Genomic DNA, 27,544 nt, shown 5'->3' on the forward strand with positions numbered 1-27,544 from the left:
AGAGACACCTTTTCTTGTTTCTTATTGTGGCAGTGAAATGTCCTCGTTAAATTGTTTTCATGATATACTTCTCTCTGCGGTTACTTTTTATCTTTAAAGTACATACTGACAGTACATTTCATGCTATCACCTCTAACCACTGATTGTATATTTACAGTCTATGGTATAAGTCCAACACCTGTGTGTCTACTGTAGTAAATCCAAATTTAATCCTGAAACCAGTTTCAGGTTTTTTTTCTGCTGATTCAGTCATAAACTGCTGCCCTGAAAAACCTTCACATGGAACATAACCTTCTTCTCTCCATAGAACATGTATTACAGCAGACATATCTGCTGAATATCATGAAAGTAGAGATCCAGTATGAAAAGAGGGAGGAATGAAATGATTTATGGAGGATGAGATTTTCATTTTCTTTCTTCCTTTCATTGATCAAACTCATCAATGGAGTTTTTCTTTGAATGGTGAAGCTGCAGATGTGAACAGCTACAGTGGTGATGAACAAGCAGCTGGCTCCATAATGACTCTGTTTGTCCAGAACATGGTGGATGTTCTGCATCCAGAGCTCAGAGCTGTTTCACTGAACCAATGTGAGTCATTTGTGTCTGGATGCCTTTGTACTTCCAGTGACTCACCACAGGGTGGCGCTGCTTCTCTTTGCTTCTTCATTTCAGCCTCAGGTAGCAACAAAATGATCAGAGCTGATCAGGTCTGTATTTATCAAACATGTCAGAGCAGGAAATCTCTTCTAACTGACCAGAATCTCTCAGAGTCACTGAGCTTTGATTCTACTTTTAGGAGTTGAAGTCAAACATTTGATCTTCTGCTTTCACTTGTCAAATTCCTCCTGTATGTCCTGAGAGATATTAAAGCTGCACATTGATGTTACATATTACACAGTAAACCTGCTCTGTGGAGGATTTTTAATGGTTTCATCTCTTAAAATGTTCTTCAACAACAGAGAACAGTCTGTGTTACTAAATTCACCATCAACCTGAATGTGTTTGTGGGAACATGAATGTTTTTTAGTCTTTCTGCATCATGTGACCCAGATTTGTTTCATCTGCTGTCAGATTCAAATCAAGACCATGAAAGGACACAGCAGCTTGATCTGAGCTGTCAATCATCAGCAGCCGTCTCATCTGTGGGCTGCAGGGGCTGATGGGAGCTTTGAGGACCTGCTAGAAACCACGTGGCCTCGTCTCATGTCACAGCTCGTCCTTGTTGGGCCTCAGCTGCATCAGAGCTCCACTTCTCCCCAGGTTCACCAGAGGATACACCACCACACAAAATGCTTTTCCTCCCAGCTGCTGCTCTGTGCTGTCTGTGTTCAGGTGAGTGTTTCCAACAAACTCCACCTTTAACAAACACTGTCTCACTAACCTTCATCTATCTGTCTGTGTCTCTACAGCCCTGGTTGCCATGGCAGCAGATCTGACCCAGGACCAGTTAACATGGACCAGGAGAGTTGGTCAAACAGTCTCCTTCAGATGTGAAGGAACTGGCCAGTGTAGTTTTAATGATGTATACTGGTACCAGAAGAAAGAAACAGAAACATTCAAACGGATTCTTCGTATTAATAAAAGCAATGGTCGAATCAACAAAGGCTATAATCATCCTCAGGAAGATGATTTCTCATCTGTGAATAAACAGAACAGTTGGGAGCTGGAGATAAAGAAAGTTAAAGTCGATCATTCAGCCTCCTACTACTGCTCCTGTGATGACTATACCCACAGTGAGAAATGATGTGAGCAGCCTGAACAAAAACCAACAGATGAACAGATGTCAAACAGTGTTTGTGACAGGAAGAGAGCAGTAAACCAGAGCCCAGGTTCACATATTTCACCTCCATCTCAGACAGAGTCACAAACTACTGAGCTGAGAGAGATTCTTCTTTTCTGCTCTCACTATGTATTTATTATTATTATTATTATTATTATTATTATTATTATTATTATTATTATTATTAATAATAATAATAATAATAATAATAATAATAATAATAATAATAATAATAATAATAATCCCTGTGTCTGTGTGGTTTTTCTCTGGGTACTCCAGTTTCCTCATGTTTGTCTCTGTGTTTGCCCTGTGACAGGCTGGAGACCTGTCCAGGGTGTAGCCCAACTCTTGACCTTTGACAGCTGGGATAGACTCCATCAACCCCCACGACCCTAGTGAGGATTAAGTGGAAGAAGATGAGATGAGAATAATAATAATATTAATAATAATACATTTTATTTTTTGGCACCTTTCAGGTCACCCAAGGTCACCTAACAGAGAATAAAAAATAGACAAAACAAAACAAAACATATAACAAAACAATCAGCAGCAAACAGCAACAACAACAAGAGTGGACAGGGAGGGTAGTGAAGGTCATGAAGCAGAGTCCAAACACAGAGTAGACCAGTTTGAACAGATCAGTTTTGACATATTTAACATCATATTTATTGATGTTGTTGATATTTCAACAGTTGAATAAAAAGAAAAACATGACAACAACACATAGAAGGGACGGCACAGTGGAGTGGTGGTTAGCACTGATGTCTCACAGTAAGAAGGGTTTGAATCCATCGGCCGACTGGGACCTTTCTGTTTGGATTTTCCATGTTCTCCTTGTGTCTGTGTGGGTTCTCTCCAGGTTCTCCAGCTTCCTCCCACCCTCCAAAGACATGAAGGTTCATTGATGATTCTACATTGGTCATAGTTATGAGTGAGAATGGTTGTTTGTCTCTCTGTGTTAAACTTGAGATAGACTGGTTTCATCTCTTAAAATGTCAAATAAATAAAATAAGACCAGAAGTTCATCTTGTTTTAAATTAAAGCAGATGTTAAACGAATCATCTAATTCAGACGTGGGCATTTTACGGCCCGCGGGCCACATACGGCCCTTTGGACATCCCTGTCTGGCCCGCGGTCTGTCAGTCACAAGCAAATGAACAAGTATTTATGCTGTGCAATACGACTGTGTTGCTTTTATTTTGAAAAGCCATGATGTATTATTTAGGTCATAGCACTGTTATAATCTGTGTTCGTTAATTATTCGAAAAGGATAATTGAAACAGCTTCGTTCCATCTATTAAACATTTATTGAGATTTATTGCGATACAGAAAATAATTCATGAAGCTACACGGTCCCTCCTTGGTGCACCGAAGCTTTCCAAAGAGGACAAAGTTTCCAACATTCTGATGCGTTATATCCAAAACTACAGATCCGTTGTGTTTTATTTTCCTCTTCGACCTACACCAAAATTCATAAATTTGAATAAATATTTACAGAATATTCTTATACTTCTGATTACCAGTAGCAGCTTATCAACATATATAATTTACTGCTTTTTACAACGGGAGAAATTTAATATTGAGAATTAAGTTCAAGTTTCCATTTGGTTCGGCCTCCAACACAGCTCAGATTTTTCATGTGGCCGTATAGAAAATTATTGCCCAGCCCTGATTTTATTCATGAATTACTATAGTTTCATGAGTTTTCAGTGAATGTTTCATGATTTAAAGTCTTTTAAAGATCTTTTCCACTCATTTGAAATAATCCTACTGTCACCTTTAAGAGTCATTGAACTGATTATGTACAAAGTCTGTGCAGATCTCCCACCACTCCCTTCACCAGTCATTTTACCCACTCAGTCACCAAATATTCACCAAACATACACCATTCCCATAATCATCAGAGTCAGACTCCATAAGTCCCGGTCCAACACTACAAATCGCAATAACTTTATACTGGTACAAACACACACATCATATAGCAGCACATCAACAAGACCTTTTAGAATGGCACTTTTTAATGTTAGTTTACTGGCTCATAAGAGTTTTATTGTAAATGATCTGATTTCAGACAATGAGCTTGACTGTTTGTTTTTAACTGAGACGTGGCTGGGCACGGACGGATCATCAGCTCTTTTAGAATCATCCCCTCCCAATTACAGCTTCTCATTCTCTAACAGAGAGAATAAAAAGGCAGGGGGTGTAGCAGCTATTTTATCATCATCACTAGATTTTAGAGAACTAAAGGTTGACAGATATCCCTCTTTTGAGCACCACTGCATTGTTTTTAACAGTCCACCTATTTTCTGCATGTGTGTTTACAGGCCTCCCAAACATTGCCCCTCTTTTATCTCAGAATTCTCAGAAATTCTTTTCATTATCCGCACCAAATTCAATCAGATTATTATTTTAATTTGCATGTCGACCATAAATCAGACTCCCTTGCAGAAGATTTTTTAAATGTTCTTAACTGTATGACTTTTACTCATCATATCACTCACCCATATCAAGGGTCATACACTGTACCTCGTTATTACCTTCGGCCTGTTAACACACATCTCCTCTGTTTTAGATTTACCTATTTCTGATCATTTCTGTGTCTTTTTTAGTGTCAGTGTTTTTAAACATGGTGATGATATTCCAGAGGAAACTGTGAGGAGGCGCTGTCTTACTGCTGAGGTGGCTGCTAATTTTATTGATATTTAAAGTGACATTCCTGCAGACTTTTTACCCTCGTCTTGTGATTTTATTGTAGATAGTTTTAATAACAAATTAAAAACAGCACTTGAAAAAGTTGCTCCATTAAAAACAAGAAAACTCACCTGCAACCTGACACTTCCATGGATTAATGATGAAATAAGACAATTAAAAAGAAAGTGTCGGGTTGCAGAGAGGAAATGGACAAAGGACAAATTACAAATAAACCTCCATGTTCTAGAGTCTGAGCTAAAAAACCTACAATAAGGCAATAAAGGAAGCAAGACGGGCACATTTTTCAAACATCATCAATGAAAACCATGATAACCCCAGAACACTTTTTCTATCATCGACAGACTAATCAACCCGATTTGTAACTTGTCTGGCAGGATGTCAACAGACTCCAAATGTGAGGAGTTTGCAGCTCACTTCAGCAGTAAAATAAAAACCATTAGGTCAGCTTTTAGTCATTCTCAGTCTTGTTTTATTACAGCTGAACCTGTGATTTTATGTGAGGAAACATTGGATAGTTTTGTCCTGGTTGTTGCTAAGGTGCTGGAGAAAGTTATCTCTCAGTTAAAACCAGCAACCTGCCTTTTAGATATTATTCCGACACCATTTTTTAAATCTACTTGCACTTTTTTAGCTGAGGATGTTTTGAATATTTTAATTTTTTCTCTTCAGACAGCGGTTTTCCCAAGTGCTTTTAAAACAGCCTTGGTCAGACCTCTTCTGAAGAGGAATAATTTAGACACTGAAATGATTGATAATTACAGACCAGTGTCTAATCTGCCATTTTTAAGTAAAATTTTAGAGAAAATGGTTTTTAACCAGTTGAATGATTTTATGTAAACTCACAGTTTGTACAAAACTTTTCAGTTGGGTTTTCAGACAAATCACAGTACTGAGACTGCCCTGATCAAGGTTTTAAATGATATCCGAATAAACATGGACGAGGGGAAACTCTCTGTCCTGGTTCTACTGGATCTGAGTGCAGCATTTGACACGGTAGACCACAACATTCTTTTAAGCAGACTGCACAACATGATCGGCCTCTCAGGTACTGTTTTTAATTGGTTCAAATCCTACCTCACTGGCAGACAGTTTTATGTTTCTATAGATGAACACTCCTCATCTGAGAGATTCAAACTAGATTGTGATGTCCCCCAAGGCTCAATTTTAGGTCCAACACTTTTTAATTTGTTCATGCTGCCTTTTAGTGAAGTCATCAGGAGACCCGGAATAAGTTTTCACAGCTATGCTGATGATACACAGCTATACATCTCCTGATGACCCAGGACCGATTGATGTCCTTTTTAACTGCATTTTAGATATTAAGACATGGATGACAGAGAACTTCCTACAGCTCAACCAGGACAAAACTGAGGTTTTAGTTATCGGTCCTGAGGCTCAGAGAGAGAAACTTTTACCAAAACTGCAGACAATTTCTGTGTCTCCCTCGGAACAAGTAAAAAATCTGGGCGTTATTATTGACTCGGAGCTTGGTTTCATCCCTCACATTAAAAACATAGTAAAAAGTGGATTTTGCCCCCTCAAGAACACAGCCAGAGTCCACCCGTTTCTTTCTCGAGCAAACACAGAGATGCTGATGTTTTTATCTCTAGTCGTATTGACTATTGTAATGCTCTCCTTTCTGATCTTTCCAAAAAGAAAGACATAAATCCTTTACAACTACTTCAAAACTCAGCTGACAAAGACCACAAAGACAGAGCATATTGAACCTGTTTTAAGATCGCTGCATTGGCTCCTCGTGTGTTTCAGGATCGATTTTAAGGTTCTTTTATTGGTTTATAAATGTCTTAATGGTCTTGGTCCCTCATATTTATCAGATCTGCTTTTACCATATCGGCCTCTTGCAGCCCCGAGATCCTCTGTTAGCAGCCTCCTAGTGGTTCCTAGAGTTAAGACAAAGAAGTACGGGGAGGCATCTTTTCAGTTTTATGGCCCACGCCTATGGAACAGCCTGCCGGAGGAACTCAGGGCTGCACAGAGAGTTGATATTTTTTAAAAAGAGACTCAAGACCGACCTTTTTAGCTTTTAGCCAATCGTCCATTTTAGTTTTATTTTAGCGCCATGTTGTCCCCTCGCTCAGCGCTCAGGGCTTGTGACCAGCTCCTAGAGTGGACGGTCCTCTGCGATGGTGTCTCCTCACTAGTCTGTCCGTGCTCAGCCATGTCATTCCTTTTATCTGTGCTTGCTTGTGTGTGTGTGTGTGTGTGTATGTCTGTGTGTGTGTGTGTGTGTGTGTGTGTGTGTGTGTGTGTCTGTGTGTGTCTGTGTGTGTGTGTGTGTATGTGTGTGTGTCTGTTTGCGTGGGGGTGGGAAGTGGGAGGTTTCTGTGGGCTTGTTTTATATATGTTTTGTTCTATGTTTAAAGCACCTTGGGCTGCAGTTCATTTGTACGAAAGGTGCTATATAAATAAAGTTGATTTGATTTGAAAGTGTGAATGTGCTTCAGGAGAACAGTCCTTTAATAGAAGAGTATTAACTTTCACCTCAGATGAAAATGGACAGAGAGACAGAGTGGGAAAAGAATTCAAGTCACTAGAAATTCACTTCCATTATTGAATAAAGCGAAACTCATTGAAGAGTTCAGTCAGAGTTGAGGAGCTGTGTGGATTTGTAGTTTTGTATTTTCATCTCAGCTCTTCAACAACAGAGAACAGTCTGTGTTACTAAATTCACCACCAATCTGAATATGTTTGTGGGAACATGAATGTTTTTTAGTCTTTCTGCATCATGTGACCCAGATGTTTTTCATCTACTGTCAGATTCAAATCAAGACCATAAAAGGACACAGCAGCTTGATCTGAGCTGTCAATCGTCAGCAGCCGTCTCATCTGTGGGCTGCAGGGGCTGATGGGAGCTTTGAGGACCTGCTAGAAACCACGTGGCCTCGTCTCATGTCACAGCTCGTCCTTGTTGGGCCTCAGCTGCATCAGAGCTCCACTTCTCCCCAGGTTCACCAGAGGATACACCACCACACAAAATGCTTTTCCTCCCAGCTGCTGCTCTGTGCTGTCTGTGTTCAGGTGAGTGTTTCCAACAAACTCCACCTTTAACAAACACTGTCTCACTAACATTCATCTATCTGTCTGTGTCTCTACAGCCCTGGTTGCCATGGCAGCAGATCTGACCCAGGACCAGTTAACATGGACCAGGAGAGTTGGACAAACAGTCTCCTTCAGATGTGAAGGAACTCATCAGTGTGATGATGATGATATATACTGGTACCAGAAGAAAGAAAGAGAAACATTCAAACGGATTCTTGATATCGCTAAAAGTGATGGTCAAATTTATAAAGGTTATGGTCATCCTCAGAGAGATGATTTCTCATCTGTGAATAAACAGAACAGTTGGGAGTTGGAGATAAAGAAAGTTAAAGTCGATCATTCAGCCTCCTACTACTGCTCCTGTTATAAAAGTGATACCCACAGTGAGAAATGATGTGAGCAGCCTGAACAAAAACCAACAGATGAACAGATGTCAAACAGTGTTTGTGACAGGAAGAGAGCAGTAAACCAGAGCCCAGGTTCACATATTTCACCTCCATCTCAGACAGAGTCACAAACTACTGAGCTGAGGGAGATTCTTCTTTCCTGCTCTCACTATTTATTTGACATCAGATTTATTGATGTTGTTGACAAATGTTTTAACAGAAAAAAAAATGGAAAAAACAAAAACAAAAAACAGAACAAACACCAAAAACATGAAGTCAATTAAAACAAAAGAATTCAACAAAAGAGCAAAAGAACACAAAAATATTTTAGGATTTAGTTCATGATAATGAATGATTTCAGCCAAATGTTCCAGATGAAGATGAAGCTCCACAACGATCAGCCATAACATTATGACCACCTTCCTAGTATTGTGTATGTTTCCACTCCTTTCATTCATCCTTCTTTAGCTCCAGACACAGGCCCTGAAAGAGAATTTTCCATCATGCATCATATTTATTTTGTAGCCATCAGCATCACATTAATCTTCATCAAATACAATCATCACATACTCAGTAAATCACTTTCACTCTCATCTTCTGTCGTCTTTCTCAAACTCTCTGTATGTCCTGAGGATGTCTTCTTACTGTCCACAGAGTCTCTCTGATCCAGATCTGTCCTCAGCCTCGTTCACCATCAGTCCTCTGCTGTCTTCTGTCCACCCTGGTTATTCTAGACTTTTGGACAGTCTCTAACTCAATGCTGATTACTGACACAAACTAAACAACCAGCTCTTCCTCCTCTTTCTCATCCTCTCCTTCCACACCCAGTCCAGAGGTCCCTGCTGTGTTTGTCCTTCATAGACTGCAGATGGTTGAACCTGCAATTGTAGAAATACTCTCACACCTCCCAAAAACCAAAGACACAGAAATAAAGCTTCATTCAATAGTTCATGTTCCTCTTTGTAGCATCCATGCTAACTAAATCACAACATGTCATCACACAGTCAAGAGGACTGGTGGAAGATAAATCATAAATCATTTGATTTGGAATAAAGTCTAAATAATGTTCCTGAACATGAATTAAATCTCTTAACTTAATAAGTGTAGTATTCTTGCCTTTTTGCAGAAAAACACCTGTTTAGGACAAACCCAAAGTAAACTGAATGATGTTCATGAATAGTTTGGAGCTCATTCATGGTCTTGGTCTCTTCTGAAAGCTGAACTCTGAAATTCATAACAGAAAAGTAAGAATCACTCTAAATGGTTTTGTTGTTGAAGAATCAAAGTTGGCACACAGTTAAAAATAAGAAGTTGTTGGGTTCGCCTGATTTTTTTTTTTTATTATTATTTATTTTTTGCTTTCTGATGCCTTCAGAGGAAACTGAGGACAGATCTCATCTGGATAACACAAAATTATCAGGACAATTATCAGGATTTCTTTTACTCTTTTTTTGTAGTGTATATCCAGGTGTTTCCAAACTGTACCATTTAGACACATTTCAAATAAAAAAGCCATAACTTGAGCTCCACTGAAAGGTGACACTCAGAGGAATTATATTTTATAATCAGATTCTCTATTAGAGAGCAAGTAGCATATCGTTGTTTAGAGCAGCTCATTGGCTTCATGAAACATCAATCATTCACTAAATTGACTGCAACTGGTTCAGTCTGTGGATGAAAGAAGGGGGGGGGGCTTCTTTCCAGGCGCTGACTCTCATTGGCTTCTAAAGGCTGTTGACGGGAACAAGTAGCTCTGAATTGGTTCATTGAGGTGTCAATTAAAATGTCAGAGTTCAGCGGCCATTTTAAAAACAAACACATTTTAGTTTCATTTAATCTCTTTCTTAAACACAGTGAACCCAATCCTCAAACCCTTGAAGGTCATGATTGTCATTATCAATAGACTCACCATTTACTGAGGTATTTTGAATCTTTTTGTGAATGATCAGTTTAACAATTGTTACTAAACAGGAACTCAGAAAAACCAAGAAAAACCCTTTGATATTATCAGAGAAATGAACAAAACCAGAACCCATGATCCAAACAAATCTACTCAAAATAAATGTGACTGATTTGTAGCTTTGCCTGTTTAATGAACCAGAGTCTGTTGTTATGTCAGAGATGTAAAAATAAATACGGAGCAATTTTACTTCATACAGAGAAATAAATGATTAGGAACCTGAACAACTTGCAGGAGAAACCAAACAGACAGAAAGTCAGAGTGATGTAAGTTTTACAGATATTTGGTCATAAATCAAAATATGAGACAAATTAAATGTTGATCTGATGATGGAGTTAGTCAAACAATCACCAGTGTAGCACCTGTCCCATGTAGCTGAAAATACATGGAGTTAATATAGTTTTGGTGTTATACTACTATGGTTGGAGCCCTGGGCTCTTTAATGTTGTGCTTCATCATATTAACAAGAACTTATTTAGTTTTTATCTTTAATGGAATAATACAAATAAATGAATTGGTTGGTGTCTGTAAATGCATCTGTTTTAAATACTCTCCTCTCATCAAACTATAAACTCAAGTGACTCAAACACTGAACTTTAAATGCAATATTTAAAATACTGCAACAGTTAAAATAAAAAGATAACACCTTATATGCTGCTTTTGAAATATGAAAACTAAATATTTTAACTTAAATCCACATTCACTCTACACTAAACAAAAAATAAAATGAATGTCATGATCATGTCTGTCCTATGGTTTGAGTTTCCTGTTTTATTTTGTTGTTGTTGTTTCACTTGTGTCTCATCATCCCTCTGCCCCTGTGTGTATTTATAGTGCCTCACACATTAAAAGGAAAAAATAAAAAGTTTCTCATTGAGGTCAGACATGTTCCTGACTAGCTCCCTCTCCATAGAAAGCATGGTCAATACATTTAGACCTTCCTGACTCACTGAGTTTCAGACAAGTTTGATGGGTTTCAAGAGTTCCTGATCATTGAAACTGTGTGTGTGTGTGTGTGTGTGTGTGTGTGTGTGTGTGTGTGTGTGTGTGTGTGTTGTTAATCCTCAACATGAACGTCTAAACCAGTTTCAATAACAATCCATCCATCAGTCCTTGATCTTCTGGGGACCAAGAATGTGTAGAAAGGTTGATGTCAATCCATCATCCATCCTTGAGTCCAGATCCAGTCCATGAGGACTAAAGTAGTGGACTGACCAACCACTGACATTAACATCAGGCCATGCTGCTAGTGTGGAGAAAGAAAAGAAAGAAGAGACAGTCATGTAGATCTGAACAATAGAGAAACACATCAAGGAGCTGAAATATGATCCCACTTCCTCTTTTGACTCCTTCACGTCAGCTGACTCTCTCAACGGCACACAGGTTTTTGTATCAGTCTTTTTCACTGTGTAGCAGCGGCGATGAGTACTACATCTTTGGCTCTGGAACTAAACTGCATGTAACAGGTAAGAACAAACATTTCTTTTCCTTTACTTGTTTTATTGTAGAAGCTGAAACGTGTTAAAAGTCAGTTTGTGCTGCTTCAGGCTTTACATGTTAGTTTTTACCTCATTATTAGAGAATTCATCCTGCAGCCATTGTTACATAAGAAAAGCTCAATCACTTCTGAAAACATGTTGAAATCTCACTCAACAACTAAAGTTATTCTCTATTTCTGTAAATATTAGTGACGTTACAAACATTTAGGATTTGATCGTCTCAGAAATTCTGTGTAAACAAGATGATATTTGATGTTCACCTATCGACTCTATTGATTGAACTGGATCATTTCTGAAAGTTAGATCCTTGTCAGATCTAATCTCTGTCAGTTAATATTTATATGATGTAAATGTGTCTTTAATTGATGATGTTTTAATAGAAAAAGAATAAAAACATTAAGTGAATGTGATGTTAGAATAAATAGAATTAACTCAAACAATGTTTTATTACTATCATCAGCATAAAGTATTTAAACATTTGAACATGACTGACACAAACCTGAGTTTTATTAGTGATTAAAGTCTGTGCTCTTAAATGTGTAATATTCAATACTTTAATTTTATTGAAAATATTACAAAGACATGAAACATATTAAGGAGAAGTTGCTTCAATTTCATGTCACAGCTAATTAGGTTAATTAGAAATAAATGGTGGTGGAGGAGAGAGGCTTCATGACTCTGTGAACGACTTTTGGACCAAATAATTTTTGTAAACGTGAAGCTGAAAATAATTTGTGTATTTCATGGTCTACAGTTCAAATATCATAAAATAAAAAGCAGTGTTGAATGTTGGTGATCTTCATTAACTTACACATTTGTAAACGAACCATTAACACTGAACCTTATGTAGAGGTTTTGGAGAAACAAATGTCGCTATACAGATGATGTCTTATTCTATCTATCCTTGGCATTATTGATAAAATGAAATGAAATAAAATAAAATAAAATAAAATAAAATAAAATAAAATAAAATAGGAAAATATTTCACTTTGTAAACTACAGCAGCTCTGATTGATAAAAGACGACGTACTGAAACATAGTCGACATGTTTCCTAACTTCTTTGATACAAATTGAAAATGAGCAAATAATGTCATTTGATTTAGATAAAATAAGATAATCCTTTATTTATTTCACCGTGGGGAAATTTGCAGCGTTGCAGCAGTAGACAGTTTGAGGACAGAGCACAGAGGAAATATAAAGAAGTAATAAAATATTAAATAAATACAAATAATTATTAACTTAAATCCAGTAGAAATCACATTTACGTATGCATGCATGTATATTGTATATTTTAAGAATCAAGGATATACAAACACAAGTTATTCCAATTGTATGAGGGATATTCCAGTTTGTGTTGTGATTGTCCAGTGTGTGTTTGTTCTACTGGGAGCAGGTTTGATTATACAACTGATGATTGATCAACTACTGTATTCTGTTCTGATTCATTTATTTATTTTATTTAGCATCAGTTATTTTACAAATTGAAATTTACATGTAGACATGTTATAATATATACTGATTATGTACACTGATCAGCCATAACATTATGACCGCTGAAGTGGTTAAACGACTGGGTTCAGAGCATCTCCAGAACTGCAGCTCTTGTGGAGTTTTCCTGGTCTAAAGTGATCAGTATCTATCAAAAGTGGTCTAAGGAAGGACAAGAACCAAGACAGGGTGGTCATGGGCAGCAGAGGATCATTGACCCTTGTGGTCCGATCCAACAGATGAGCTACTGTAGCTCAGACTGCTGGAAACATTAATGCTGGTTGATGTTTGTTGTGTATTGATGAGTAGTTAGTGATCAGAGTCCATGTAGTTTCCAGGATCAGGCTGAATCCAGACCAGTGCTGTAAGCTGCTGTTGACTGTGTCAATGTGTGTGTGCTGTCAAGCTTCAGATGAGCGGGTAGTGAAGCCCGTGGTGAGCGTGTACCCAGCAGCATCCAGACCCAACCAGGAGGGGAAGAGCTCCCTGCTGTGCCCGGGCCCCTCATCCATGTTTCCTCCTGAGGTCCAGTTCTCCTGGAAAAGACAGAAGAAGGGCGGCTCTCTGGAGGATCTGACCTCTGCTCAGGGAGATCAGCTGGAGCTCAGAGAGTCAGGACACAGAGCCTCCATCAGACTGGTGGATACAGATGATCTGTACATGTATACACATTACTGTTACATCGAGCATGAGGGGGGCACAGTGAACACTACTATTGAAGAAAAAGTGGAGGACAGAGTGGAGGCCCAAACACATCAAGGTAATAAAGGCTTGGTGACTGTGTCCAGCAGTGGTTCAGCTTCATGTGGAGACGCTGTCAAAGAGATCAGAGGAGCAGAGGACTGACATTTGTCACTGCAGCTCCAAACATTTGACTCCTTTTCTGTTTCAGGGGTTCCAGCTCCAGCAGCCTCCTGCCTCCAGAGAGAGAGCCAGCAGACCGGGCAGCTCTGCAGCAACATCACTGTAAGATCACCTGCTGACTCTCTTGCATGGACACTCCAATGTCCAATGAGGACACTAAACAACTTTACAGGATCAATCTGAAACTTTGCACTAATTCATATCTGTGTGTGTGTGTTTGTTTGTCAGTGTCCTTCCAGTCTCAGTGCAGGTGAAGCTGCTCTGTCTGCTGTACACAGTGCTGATAGTGAAGATTTCTGGTGTCTGCTGTGGACTCTCTCTGCTGACGAGCCTCACAAACAAGGAACCGTCCACCAGCTCCACACATGCTGACTGACTGTTTTCGCTCCCTTTTTCTCTCCATCAGATCTCATCACTTCATCTCATTCATCACTTTCATCAGTTTTCAGTAAATGTTGTTGAAATGTTCTTCTTTGTAATCTGTATCTAATCATTCACTGTTGATTGTTTGTCCTGTAAAAGAAACACATATATTCACATAGAAATCTGCTCTTATGACATGTTCATTCTCTAGTCGTCTAGTTTTTTTTCCCAAACTTTTAACTGTGACTTGTATAATAATGAAAATGAAGCTGAATCATCATCAGTTTCCAGCTGTTTCTTCTGCTCTTGAGTTTTTTCTTTCTAATAAATGCAAACTCCCCCAGTCTGCTCTTTTGTTTCACTGGACACACTCAATAAACACTTTTTTTATTCTTTAATTTTGTCTTAATAAAGCAAGTCAAATACTTTAGCTGGAAATATTAGTGACTGTTGGATGTGATGTCTATGAACCCTGTTGAATGAAGCACAGACTGCACTGATAAAAAATTAAGCTTGAATTTAATTTCCTGAGAAATGGGGGTTTCATGTGGTTAAAAAGGTGAACTCATGGTGAATTACAACTGATTGGGACATTCAGACTCTTTTGTCAACTATAACTCATGGAAATAATGAGACTTGAGGTGAACCAACATGGACGCCTGCTTCACAACAACAGCATGACTTGTTTATAATCGGGGGTTTTTGTGTCTCTGTCCTCAGGGGACGTTTGTGTTCGATTCTGATTAATGATAAAGAACGGGAAGCATCATTGTTTCATATAGAAGTTGAAATCTTCTCATTGGATAAATTAAACTCTTTGCAGGCAGAGTTCAACTTCTTTAAAGTTTATATTCATCAGAGAGAGAAAGAGGATGAAAGATTTTAAAGACAAACACAACAAGTAATTAGTTTCTTTTAATTGGAAAAACCTTTTTAACATGAAAAAAAACTGGTTTCTAATTTTATAATGCACAAAAATGTGTTTCTTGTCTCTCATTTGAAGAACACAGGTGTTTTCCTGGAACGAATCTTTAACCAGAGCTGGTGTTGAAACTGTCATTAAAGTGAAAAGCCACAGCTAACGGTGTGGAGGCTGCAGAGCACAAACCCACACAGCCCGTCTGCTGCAGGAAGGAAGTCTGATTGGCTGTCAGCAGTTTGTTTTCTGTCCTAATAACCACTGAGAACAGATTCATATCTGCTTCTGTACACACTCACTGCCACCCCTCCCTTTCTCTTGTTTACTGTAAAACTTTTGTTCCTATCCACCTTTTTTCCTGCCAACATAATGAATCATTAAACAAGAAAAAAAACTTTATTTTATAGTTGTGTTTTAATAGTACAGAATAATGGACAAACATTGTATTTGTATAAGAAAAAGAAACAGAAATCAAACATGTCTTTTATTAAATGCCGGAACATCTAAAAGGAAATTAATTCTTCAACTGGTTTGATATTTAAAAGTGACAATTAAGAGTTTTGATAAAGAAACTCTGATAAATCTTTATTACTCAACATTACAATCAAAATATCACGACTAACATTTACTGAAAACTGATGAAAGTGATGAATGAGATGAAGTGATGAGATGTGATGGAGAGAAAAGAGGAGCAGAAAACAGTCAGTCAGCATGTGTGGAGCTGGTGGACGGTCCCTTGTTTGTGAGGCTCGTCAGCAGAGAGAGTCCACAGCAGTACACCAGACTCTTTACTACACACTGTGTACAGCAGACAGAAACACTTCACCCTGCACTAGAGACTGGAAGGACACTGACAGACACACACACACAGATATGAATTAGTGCAAGTGTCAGATTGATCCTGTAAAGTTGTTCTAGTGTCCTCAATTGGACATTGGAGCTGTCCATGCAGAGAGGCAGCGGTGATCTTTACAGTGATGTTGCTGCAGAGCTGCCAGGTCTGCTGGCTCTCTCTCTGGAGGACAGGAGGCTGCTGGAGCTGGAACCCCCGAAACAGAAAGGAGTCAAATGTTTGGAGCTGCAGTGACAAATGTCAGTCCTCTGCTCCTCTGATCTCTTTGACAGCGTCTCCACATGAAGCTGAACCACTGCTGGACACAGTCACCAAGCCTTCATTACCTTGATGTGTTTGGGCCTCCACTCCGTCCTCCACTCTGTCCTCCATAGTGGCGTTCACTGTGCCCCCCTCATGCTTGATGTAGCATTGGTATCTATATATGTACAGATCATTTCTATCCACCAGTCTGATGGAGGCTCTGTGTCCTGACTCTCTGAGCTCCAGCTGATCTCCCTGAGCAGAGGTCAGATCCTCCAGAGAGCCGCCCTTCTTCTGTCTTTTCCCAGAGAAACTGGACCACAGGAGGAAACATGGATGAGGCCAGACACAGCAGGGAGCTCTTCCCTCCTGGTTGGGTCTGGATGCTGCTGGGTACACCCCTCACCACGGGCTTCACTACCAGCTTATCTGAAGTTTGACAGCACACAACACATTGACCCGTCAACCAGCAGCTTACAGCACTGGTCTGGATTCAGCCTGATCCTGGAAACTACATGACTCTGTCACTAAACTACTCATCAATACACAACAAACATCCCAAACCCGCATTAATGTTTCCAGCAGTCTGAGCTACAGTAGCTCGTCTGTTTGGATCGGACCACAAGGTCAATGATCCTCTGCTGCCCATTGACCACCCTGTCTCTGGTTCTTGTCCTTCCTTAGACCCCTTTTGATAGATACTGATCACTTTAGACCCGGAAAACCCCACAAGAGCTGCAGTTCTGGAGATGCTCTGAAACCAGTCGTCTAACCACTTCAACGGTCATAATGTTATGGCTGATCAGTGTACATATTCAGTATATATTATAACTGTCTTCATGTAAATTTCTGTTTCTAAAATAACTGATGCTACATAAAATAAATGAATAAATCAGAACAGAATAAAGTAGTTGATCAATCATCAGTTGTATAATCAAACCTGCTCCCAGTAGAACAAACACACACTGGACAATCACAACACAAACTGGAATATCCTTAATACATTTGGAATAACTTCTGTTTGTACATCCTTTATTCTTTCATATACAATATACATTTATGCATATGTAAATAGGATTTCTATTGGATTAAAATTTCTATTTTATTTAATACTTTATTCCTTTTTATATTTCCTCTGTGCTCTGTCCTCAAACTGTCTACTGCAACGCTGCAAATTTCCCTATGGTGGAATAAATAAAGGATTATCTTATTTTATCTTGATCAAATGACATTAATACAATGTTATAAGACTTCAGCTGCTTAATTTATTTTATTTTATTTTATTTTATTTTATTAATTAGAAAGGCCTTTCAGAATAAGATGTCATCTGGATAGCAGCATTTGTTTCTCCAAAACCTCTACATAAGTTTCAGTGTTAATAGTGGGTTCACAAATGTCACAAACACTCAACACTGGTTTTCATTTGATGTTATTATTTGGTCCAAACGTCGTTCACAGAACAGTGAAAAATCTTGCCTCCAACACCATTCATTTCTAATTAACCTAATCAGCTGTGACATGAAAATAAAATAAGCAACTATTCCTTTAAAAAGGAAAATATTTTATTTATTTGTTATATTTTTTAAAAAAAACAACAACAAAAACAACAAATACTTAAATAACAAATCCGTGAATTCTGTTTACAGTTGTACGTTTGTCATTTCAGTGATTACAACATGTATTGAATATTACACATTTAAGAGCACAGACTTTAATCACTAATAAAACTCATCAATATACAAGTTTGTGTCAGTCATGTTCAAATGATTAAATACTTTATGCTGGTGATTGTAATAAAACATAGTTTGAGTTAATTATATTTATTCTAACATCACATTCACTTAATGTTTTTCTTCTTTTTCTATTAAAACATCATCAATTAAAGACACATTTACATCATATAAATATTAACTGACAGAGATTAGATCTGACAAGCTTTTAACTTTCAGAAATGATCCAGTTCAATCGATAGACACTTCAAAACAATCTGAAATAGTTGAACATCAAATATCATCTTGTTTACACAGAATTACTGGGGACGATCAAATCCTAAATGTTTGTAACGTCACTATAATTTACAGAAATAAAGAATAACTTTAGTTGTTGAGTGAGATTTCAACATGTTTTCAGAAGTGATTGAGCTTTTCTTATGTAACAAAGGCTGCAGGATTTAATTCTCTAATAATTTAGGAAAAAACTAACATGTAAAACCTGAAGCAGCACAAACTGACTTTAAACACGTTTTCAGCTTCTAAAATAAAACAAGTGAAGGAAAAGAAATGTTTGTTCTTACCTGTTACAATGAGTTTAGTTCCAGAGCCAAAGGTATCCACACAGTGAAAAAGACTAATACAAAAACCTGTGTGCCGTTGAGAGAGTCAGCTGAGGTGAAGGAGTCAAAAGAGGAAGTGGGATCATATTTCAGCTCCTTGATGTGTTTCTCTATTGTTCAGATCTACATGACTGTCTCTTCTTCTCTTTTCTTTTCTCCACACTAGCAGCATGGCTCTGATGTTAATGTCAGGGGTTGGTCGTCCACTACTTTATGGGTGTGTCATCAGCGCCTTAGAGACAGCTCATCCTGATGACGTTATTATCACTAAGGGGGACTTCAATCAGGGCAGGGTACAGACTCTATTCCCCAAATACTACAACATGGGACATGTTGCAAGAATAACACCTTAGTCATGTCCAAAAGTAACATACGGGTGCATACAGGGCTGCACACTCCCCCCAAATTCAGACACTTGGACCACATCTCTTTGTTACTGTACCAGCCTACAGACCCAAAAAGTTTAATCTCTGGAGCACCCTGCAGGACTGTTTTTCTAGGACAGACTGGGGTGTGTTTAAAGCTGCAGCCACAGTGGGAGACCTTCTGTTAGCACACCGGACTAACGCTGAGTATGGACTGGATACATCAGCACTTGTGTTTGTCCAATATTGTACACCCACGACCAACCCACAACACAGACAGACTGAGGAGATGTAATTTTTCCCTGAGGAAGGAGAGAGCCCTGATCAGCTGCTGTTCACACAGGGACTTTGCGTACCCAGGGGTCCACATCATTGAAGACCTCACCTGGACACTGAATACCACACAGCTGGTCAAGAAGGCTCAACAGTGACTCTAATTCTTGAGGACACTGAGGAAGTTCAGCATGATGCCTTAGATCCTCAGCAACTTCTACAGCTGCATCATTCAGAGCATCTTAACAAGCTGCATTACAGTGTTTTACAGCATCACTAATTACTGCAAACGTTTGCAGAGAGTGATGAAGACTGCTGAGAAGATCACCAAGACTCCACAGGAGACTCCACAGGAGACCTGCATCCATCACCAAATTCCATTGGAATTTACGTCCCTCTCTCACAAGTACAAGTACAAGACATTCGACACGATCCATCCTGTTGCTATGCAACTGGTCAAACACCTCGGACGCTATTTTTGCTAACTTGTATATAGGCCTAATGCTAATTCTGTAAATTTTTTGATTACATTGTTTATTTTAATTTTTCTTTAATTAGATCTCATTTGTTTTATTTTTCTTGTGTTTTTTGTGTTACGGTGGCAAAGTAATCTCGGAAAGTTCTCGGAAAAACACATGTACAAATACACACACACGCACACACTCAGTTTCCAGGAAGGGCTGAATGTACTGACCATGCTTTCTATGGAGAGGGAACTAGTCAGGAACATGTCTGATCTCAATGAGAAACTGATCATCTGTTGTAATGTTGTAGCTTAATGTTACTGAACGTTGCTAAAGTGTGTTGATGCCATGAAGCAGTTTTTTCCTTGAGCTGACATCCGTTGGGTTTCTCCTCATCTTTCTGTCACCTGTTCCCTCATCATTTCCTCTCAGTTCCCATGTTCAGCATGTTAAACTGAATGGACAGGGAGAGAGTGAGTGCTACAAACTTCAAACTTTATTTATTATCACTTTTCATACTAAAAAGCAACCCAAAGTGCTTTACATAAAAAAAAAACAAACAAACAAAGAAAATATATAAAACATTACAACGAGCCACACAAACACATAAACAATAGACATACACATGGTCACATGCATACACACACGCCCCCACACAGCATATACACAGGCACACACACGTCCACACTCACACCAGTATACACACTAAGAGTTGTCAGCAAGACATGGCAGGACACCGAGGCTTGATGCAAGAAAGACTAAACAACATCATTTTATTTTGTTGTTCAATCTGTGAAGTGTTCACTAAGTTTCAGACCCCAACACTCACAATCATTGACTCAGACTTGCACTGTTTTATTTGAATAGACTGTCTTTTTATTTTTTGGTTCAGTGCAGAGTTGGTTGACTTGGTGACAACATTTACTTTACCATAGCCATTACAAAAATGAGGAGTGTTGTCGGGTTTTGGGACCAACACACAGGGAGAGCTCCACGCACTCATACTGGGCACAGCTACACTATATTGAACAAGATAGCTCAACTCTTGTTGCATCACAGCCCGTTTAGTGGGATTGGCTCTATAGGCATGTTGCTCAATGGATTTATGGCCCTCCACGCCGATGTTGTGATACAAGACAGAGGCTTGACAGGGATGGTCAGAAAAAAAGCAACAAGTTGTCTTCAATCAAGGCAAGGAATTTTCCCATTGAAATGAGTAGAGAAGCCTGAAAAAGTCACAAACATTCTGAGATCTACTCACTTGCTTTGATGAAAGAATACTCAGCCTGGCTTTGGAGTAGAAAAATTAGAAAAAGTCTATATGAGGCACGACAAGTGTGGCTTTCTTTGCCACAAAACTGTGTTTCAATACCTGATATGGTTTGGTCGTGGCTGCAGTTTACATTTTGGTGAAATTTTGGAGAAAATGCTTAAAAATCTCATTTAACATGAGTGTGTATTGCTTCACTCTGCCGTGCACTGCAGCGAGGGGAGTTCTCTGTTTTAAACAAAACAAAGTGTTCAAAGTTGTCTTGTGGCCATAATTTTTAAGCTACGGAAATAAAAACGTAGAAATCTTCGTTGGCTTTCCGATGGTGTGGCTCTGATTCCTGTAGGTCCTCCAGTGTGGACTCTAGACTCAGTTGAACAAGGAGAGCAGTTTCTGAACTTTTTCTCCGTTCATGTGTATGTGGTAGTTTTTTCCCGTTTTCTGAGAAAAACAAGAAGGAGGCAGAAAAAGAAGGGGGCAGATCTGACATTGGCACCATTAGGGGGAGGGCTCAGGAGGGCAGGAGGGCAGATCTGACTTCATAACCCCCCACACGTACAACACGCCCAAACTCTCTATCCATGTTCCTCCCAGCCACAGTTTACACTCTACACACATGATTTTTTCCACGGTTGTAGATAAACTCGTTCTGTCTCTCACAATGAGCTGGGGTCCGTTTCACAAAGCAGCTTCAACAAACTCCGAGTCTAAACTCTGAGTTGATCTACTCTGAGTTAGAAAACTCTGAGTTTCCGGTTTCTGAAGAGCAGATTTGAGTTGGTTTAATCAACTCAGGGTAGTTTGACCCGCAGTTAAGCGCATGCACCACAACTATAAAAGGCCAGAATCAATGGAGCCCAGGTTCAATGATTCACCATGGCAACGTGGAAGTGGAGGGCTACGAAGTAGAAAACCTAATGCACTCTTACAGCGAGTTTCAACACGTTTTTAGAAAGTCCAACATCGCTGCAACTGCAAAAGGGAGGGAGACAGCGTGTGAGAACATTGCTGCTCGGGTCAATCCGTAAGTTTAAATGTAGTCCTTTACAATCACGATAATATTACTGGGGAAACTGCTTGAATGGGAGCCTATTCATTTATTTCATAGGTGCAGTCCTGCAGGGGAGAAGCCACTTGGCAGCAGCTTAAGATGAAATATAAAAACATTGTTCAAACAGGTCAGACCGCAGCATGGAGGGATCTCATTATGATCATGTTTTACTCTGTGAAGTAAATATTACGTGGCTATTTGACTGTGCAGTTGTTTTATCCCCAACATGATGCTGTTGTCACACACATAAATGTTTGTTAAATAATTCAGCCTGTTTAAACTGACACAGACTTCTACTCAGCCAACAAAAAGAAGGCAGATGGGTGGTGGTCCAGCACCTCCACCTCTAATGGAGGCATAGGAGCCCTAAGCCAGAATATTGGAAGGCTGAGGGAATCCCTGGAGGGAGCTCATCCTCTGAGTCCACCCCCCAAGACACAAGTGCCTTCATAAAACGTAATAGGCTGTTGTATATTGATGTGTTGAAGTGTGCCGAAGAAAGAAGTGATCACCGCTGACAAGTCTTCTCTTGCATTTAAAAAGGTTTATTACAAGAATGAACAATATAAAAAACTCTTGTCGAATCTGAGGAATCTTCTGGCCAATTGTCGAATTGTTTCAGCTCCAACAGTCCCCTTATATATGATGCTCATCCCCCAAAACCCCCATTCATAAACAAAGAGAACTTATGTCCTTACGTCTAGTTAGTTTTACGAGCTGGCATCTGGTAAATTACCTTTTGACCTTTAAATTTTGTACACATCCCAAACACCCAAAAACAGGAAAAGGGACTGAAGAGAAAAGACCATAAACTACAAGGCTTGAAAATATATTTTTCTAAGTCTATTCATATAATGCTAAAACATCTATGTGTGGTCTGATAACCATCTCCCGACGAATATTTCATTCTCTGCGCAGTAATGCTGCACTGCCATGTTTGTGAAAAAAAAACGTCACCTCCTACTGTGCCTACTGGATTTCTGATATAGCCTAGTGACTTTTATTTTTTTTTAATGATTTCTGACAGACGGCAGAACAAGGCTACACCAAAAAGCTGAATGAATGAACAAAAGAGGAAATCAAATGTCTTGTGTGGCTGAAAGAGGGCGGAGATAGAGAGAAACGAGGTTCATTGAGTAAAACTCAGAGTTTCCCTCATTTCAGGGTTATTAAACTCAGAGTTGTCACTAAACCTGCTTTGTGAAACGGATCCCTGGCCTCGTTCTTATCCTGTGAGTTTTTAAGCCATGTTTCTGTAGTTTATGTTTAGTTCTGGATCACCTGCCATCCGTAGTGCTTTTTGTTTCCCCTTTGTTTTATTTTTTATTAAATACCCTTTCCCCCGGATTCCCTGTCTCCTCATCTCTTGTCCTGCATTTGGGTCCTCACTGCTACACTATCCTGACAGATGCATGGTGGAATGGAAAATGTACGGCCTGTGTCTGAGGTACAGATTAATGAAAGAAAGGAGTGAACAAATTCATAGAGCCGCCTCCCCTCAAAGGCCCCAACTAACAACATCCGGTAACACTTTCTATGAAGGTTGTACTTATAATGCCCTATGAATGCACTTATAATGTTTTATAAGGTGTCTATAAAGCATTATAATGGTCATTATTACCATCTATGCATATTCACAAGTCGTCATAACCAACTTCATGATGCATTATGACAACTGGTTATGAATGATTATAATTTTAATCTCAATAGTGCATTATAAATATGTCAATATCTGCCTAGTCACTTGTTAATGTTATGATGCATCATAAGTACTTTGCTTTGCTAAATGTGTATAGTGATGCATAATGAGTTTTGACTTCGCCTATAGTGCTTTATATCTGTAGTTATAAGTATATGTAATAAAGTTATAATAATGTATACATCTCCCTACAGCACACAGTTATAAACAGCTATGCAATATCATAAGTGCTATTTGTCAGCGCTAAGTAAAGTGACAAGAATATGACACTATTATTAACAGATATAAGTTACTATGAGTAATTAAAAGGTGCAATGAACTAAGTCCTGAGTCTGGCATCTTTACCCCATATGCACAATGTTAATATCATAGGTTTTATTTGTCAGCTTTAGGTAAGTTAGTGCAAATGAGGTGTTGTGGATATAAGACTATTATAAACAAATATGAGGCACAATGAAATGAGAGCCTGGACAGTAAAGACAAAAGGAATGTATTTAGTTCACTTTATTTTCATTTAAACCAACACACATAATCAGAATGATTATCAATGCTCTGACATTACACAAACACATGAAACACATGAAACAGGCTACAAAAGTGGCACGGCGTGGTCCTAGAGATGTGGCTCTTAAAAGTGCCTTTGGGTTGGTGAGGTGATTCAGGGTCAGAGGTCAGGAGATGGTTTGACAGCAACTACAAGAAGAACAGAGGCAAATCTTTAGTGCTCTAGCTGGGTTTGTTTTTTATGCAGAAAGGTTTGATTGAAAACACATAAACAGATCACGTGTTTTTGTTTAAAGCAGCGTAATGAGACATTATGTTACCGCATATCATGCAGGCAGCGCAGATTACCTGTAGATGGCTTAAGCTAGCTAGACGAAAGTTACCAGACACGGCTAGTTTTAACTCACAAATTCGATCATTTTCATATTCTTGAGAGGACTCAGCGGAGAAAGGAAAGAAAAGCCACTTTACGACTAGTACATACAATCAATGCTTTACGACAGTGGGTGGAGCTGGAGAGGGAGGTGGGTGGGGTCAGAGGTAAGGGGTCAGGGGTCATGGACTAAAGAATGACATTTCTACAATAATAATAATATTGATAAAAACGATATCAAAATAATATCTGATGGCATTCAATAAATGCGGACATTTCTAGAGATCCTGTATAAAGATGCGGTTAAGTCCCAACCCGGTCTAACAGTGGATGTGAAACTGAATTAATCTATTGTTTGGTGCCTGCGGATTTTTCTCAAATTTTCATGCTGCTCGAAACGAATTTCAAACTGATGTATTTCAATTGGAAGTTGTTTCGTGCTATGAGGACGACTGTCAATGGGACACTGCGCAATGAAGAGGTTTGATTTTATTTCATTTAGACTAGATTTGTAATGGTCTTATTTCGGTTTTTAATGTAACGTCAATTTTGCTGCAAGATTCGGCACTTTGAGATTCGAAAAAAAATTAATGGTTATTTGTTATATCGGTCTCTTATACAGGATCGCTAGAAATGTCCGCCTTTATTGAATGCCGTCAGATATTATTTTGATATCGTTTTTATTTATATTTATTATTATTGTAGAAATGTCATTCTTTAGTCCATGACCCCTGACCCCTGACCTCTGACCCCACCCACCTCCCTCTCCAGCTCCTCCCACTGTCGTAAAGCATTGATTGTATGTACTAGTTGTAAAGCGGCTTTTCTTTCCTTTCTCCGCTGAGCCCTCTCCAGGACAGGTAGGTTGTCTCTCTGTCCTGCTAGTGTTTTGTGAGCTAATGCCTTACTTTGCTTACATGAAGCACATCGTTTACATATTAAAGCAATGATTTCGAATGGTTTCAATCAAACGATCTAACTTGTGAGGGAAAACTAGCCGTGTCTGGTAACTTTCGTCTAGCTAGCTTAAGCCACCTACAGGTAATCTGCGGTGCCTGCACGATATGCGGTAACATAATGTCTCATTAGGCTGCTTTAAACAAAAAAACGTGATCTGCTTGTGTGTTTTCAATCAAACCTTTCTGCATAAAAAACAAACCCAGCTAGAGCACTAAAGATTTGCCTCTGTTCTTCTTGTAGTTGCTGTCAAACCATCTCCTGACCTCTGACCCTGAATCACCTCACCAACCCAAAGGCACTTTTAAGAGACACATCTCTAGGACCACGCCGTGCCACTTTTGTGGCCTGTTTCATGTGTTTCATGTGTTTGTGTAATGTGCTCAGAGCATTGATAATCATTCTGATTATGTGTGTTGCTTTAAATGAAAATAAAGTGAACTAAATGCATTCCTTTTGTCTTTACTGTCCAGGCTCTCATTTCATTGTGCCTCATATTTGTTTACAATAGTCTTATATCCACAACACCTCATTTGCACTAATTTACCTAAAGCTGACAAATAACACCTATGATATTAACACTGTGCATATGGGGTAAAGATGCCAGACTCAGGACTTAGTTCATTGCACCTTTTAATTACTCATAGTAACTTATATCTGTTAATAATAGTGTCATATTCTTGTCACTTTTCTTAGAGCTGACAAATAGCACTTATGATATTGCATAGATGTTTATAACTGTGTGCTGTAGGGAGATATATACATTATTATAACTTTATTACATATACTTATAACTACAGATATAAAGCACTATAGGCGAAGTCAAAACTCATTATGCATCACTGCACATTTAGCAAAGCAAAGTAGTTATGATGCATCATAACATTAACAAGTGACTAGGCAGATATTGACATATTTATAATGCACTATTCAGGTTGAAATTATAATCATTCATAACCAGTTGTCATAATGCATCATGAAGTTGGTTATGACGACTTGTGAATATGTATAGATGGTAATAATGACCATTATAATGCTTTATAGACACCTTTAAATACAGCCTTCATAGAAAGTGTTACCCAACATCCTATTACAAGACACCACAGGACACCCTCACAAGACCCATGTCCATTCTTTGAGTCCGAGACACAAGGGAGGGTTGACCTACCCAATATTAAGAAGGTGGTCATAATGTTATGCCTGATTGATATCGAGCTTCATCTCAGTAGTTTGTGACTCTGTCTGAGATGGAGGTGAATTATGTGAACCTGGGCGCTGGTTTACTGCTCTCTTCCTGTCACAAACACTGTTTGACATCTGTTCATCTGTTGGTTTTTGTTCAGGCTTCTCACATCATTTCCCACTGTGGGAACCCACAGGAGCAGTAGTAGGAGGCTGAATGATCAACTTTAGCTGTTTCTAACTTCAACTCAAAAACATTCTGATTATACGCAGCTGAGAAATCATCTCTCTGAGATGATTGTAACCTTTATAAATTTGACCATTATTTGGATAAAAATTAAGAATCAGTTTTAATGTTTCTGTTCCTTTCTTCTGGTACCAGTATATATAATTATTATTACACTTGACAATGCCTCCACATCTGAAGGAGACTGTTGACCAACTCTCCTGGTCAATGTTAACTGGTCCTGGGTCAGATCTGCTGCCATGGCAACCAGGGCTGTAGAGACACAGACAGATAGATGAAGGTTAGTGAGACAGTGTTTGTTAAAGGTGGAGTTTGTTGGAAACACTCACCTGAACACAGACAGCACAGAGCAGCAGCTGGGAGGAAAAGCATTTTGTGTGGTGGTGTATCCTCTGGTGAACCTGGGGAGAAGTGGAGCTCTGATGCAGCTGAGGACCAACAAGGACGAGCTGTGACATGAGACGAGGCCACGTGGTTTCTAGCAGGTCCTCAAAGCTCCCATCAGCCCCTGCAGCCCACAGATGAGACGGCTGCTGATGATTGACAGCTCAGATCAAGCTGCTGTGTCCTTTCATGGTCTTGATTTGAATCCGACATCAGATGAAAAAACATCTGGGTCACATGATGCAGAAAGACTAAAAAACATTCATGTTCCCACAAACACATTCAGGTTGGTGGTGAATTTAGTAACACAGACTG

The 27,544-nt window shown here is 39.0% G+C and overlaps 1 protein-coding gene and 1 pseudogene across 1 annotated transcript; one reads left to right on the forward strand and one right to left on the reverse strand.

Moving 5' to 3' along the window:
- Nucleotides 1-1,289: 1,289 nt before the first annotated feature.
- Nucleotides 1,290-14,126, forward strand: LOC125010608 (immunoglobulin lambda-1 light chain-like). The gene is made up of 7 exons (XM_047589360.1): nucleotides 1,290-1,332; nucleotides 1,410-1,717; nucleotides 2,098-2,114; nucleotides 11,315-11,364; nucleotides 13,299-13,646; nucleotides 13,779-13,825; nucleotides 14,004-14,126. Exons 1-7 carry the CDS (start codon nucleotides 1,290-1,292, stop codon nucleotides 14,124-14,126), a joined length of 936 nt encoding a protein of 311 aa, XP_047445316.1.
- Nucleotides 14,127-15,970: 1,844 nt separating this feature from the next.
- On the reverse strand, nucleotides 15,971-27,217 carry LOC125011040 (annotated as a pseudogene).
- Nucleotides 27,218-27,544: the final 327 nt, after the last annotated feature.

Source organism: Mugil cephalus, chromosome 7, assembly GCF_022458985.1.
Source record: "Mugil cephalus isolate CIBA_MC_2020 chromosome 7, CIBA_Mcephalus_1.1, whole genome shotgun sequence".
Lineage (NCBI taxonomy): Eukaryota > Metazoa > Chordata > Actinopteri > Mugiliformes > Mugilidae > Mugil > Mugil cephalus.

Excerpts from the sequence above, each read along its gene's own strand:
- LOC125010608 (XM_047589360.1), top strand. The coding sequence starts at position 1,290 with ATGCTTTTCCTCCCAGCTGCTGCTCTGTGCTGTCTGTGTTCAG. Across the intron at positions 11,365-13,298 it reads AACTAAACTGCATGTAACAG|ATGAGCGGGTAGTGAAGCCC; the intron begins GTAAGAACAAAC and ends GTCAAGCTTCAG. Across the intron at positions 13,647-13,778 it reads GGAGGCCCAAACACATCAAG|GGGTTCCAGCTCCAGCAGCC; the intron begins GTAATAAAGGCT and ends TTTCTGTTTCAG.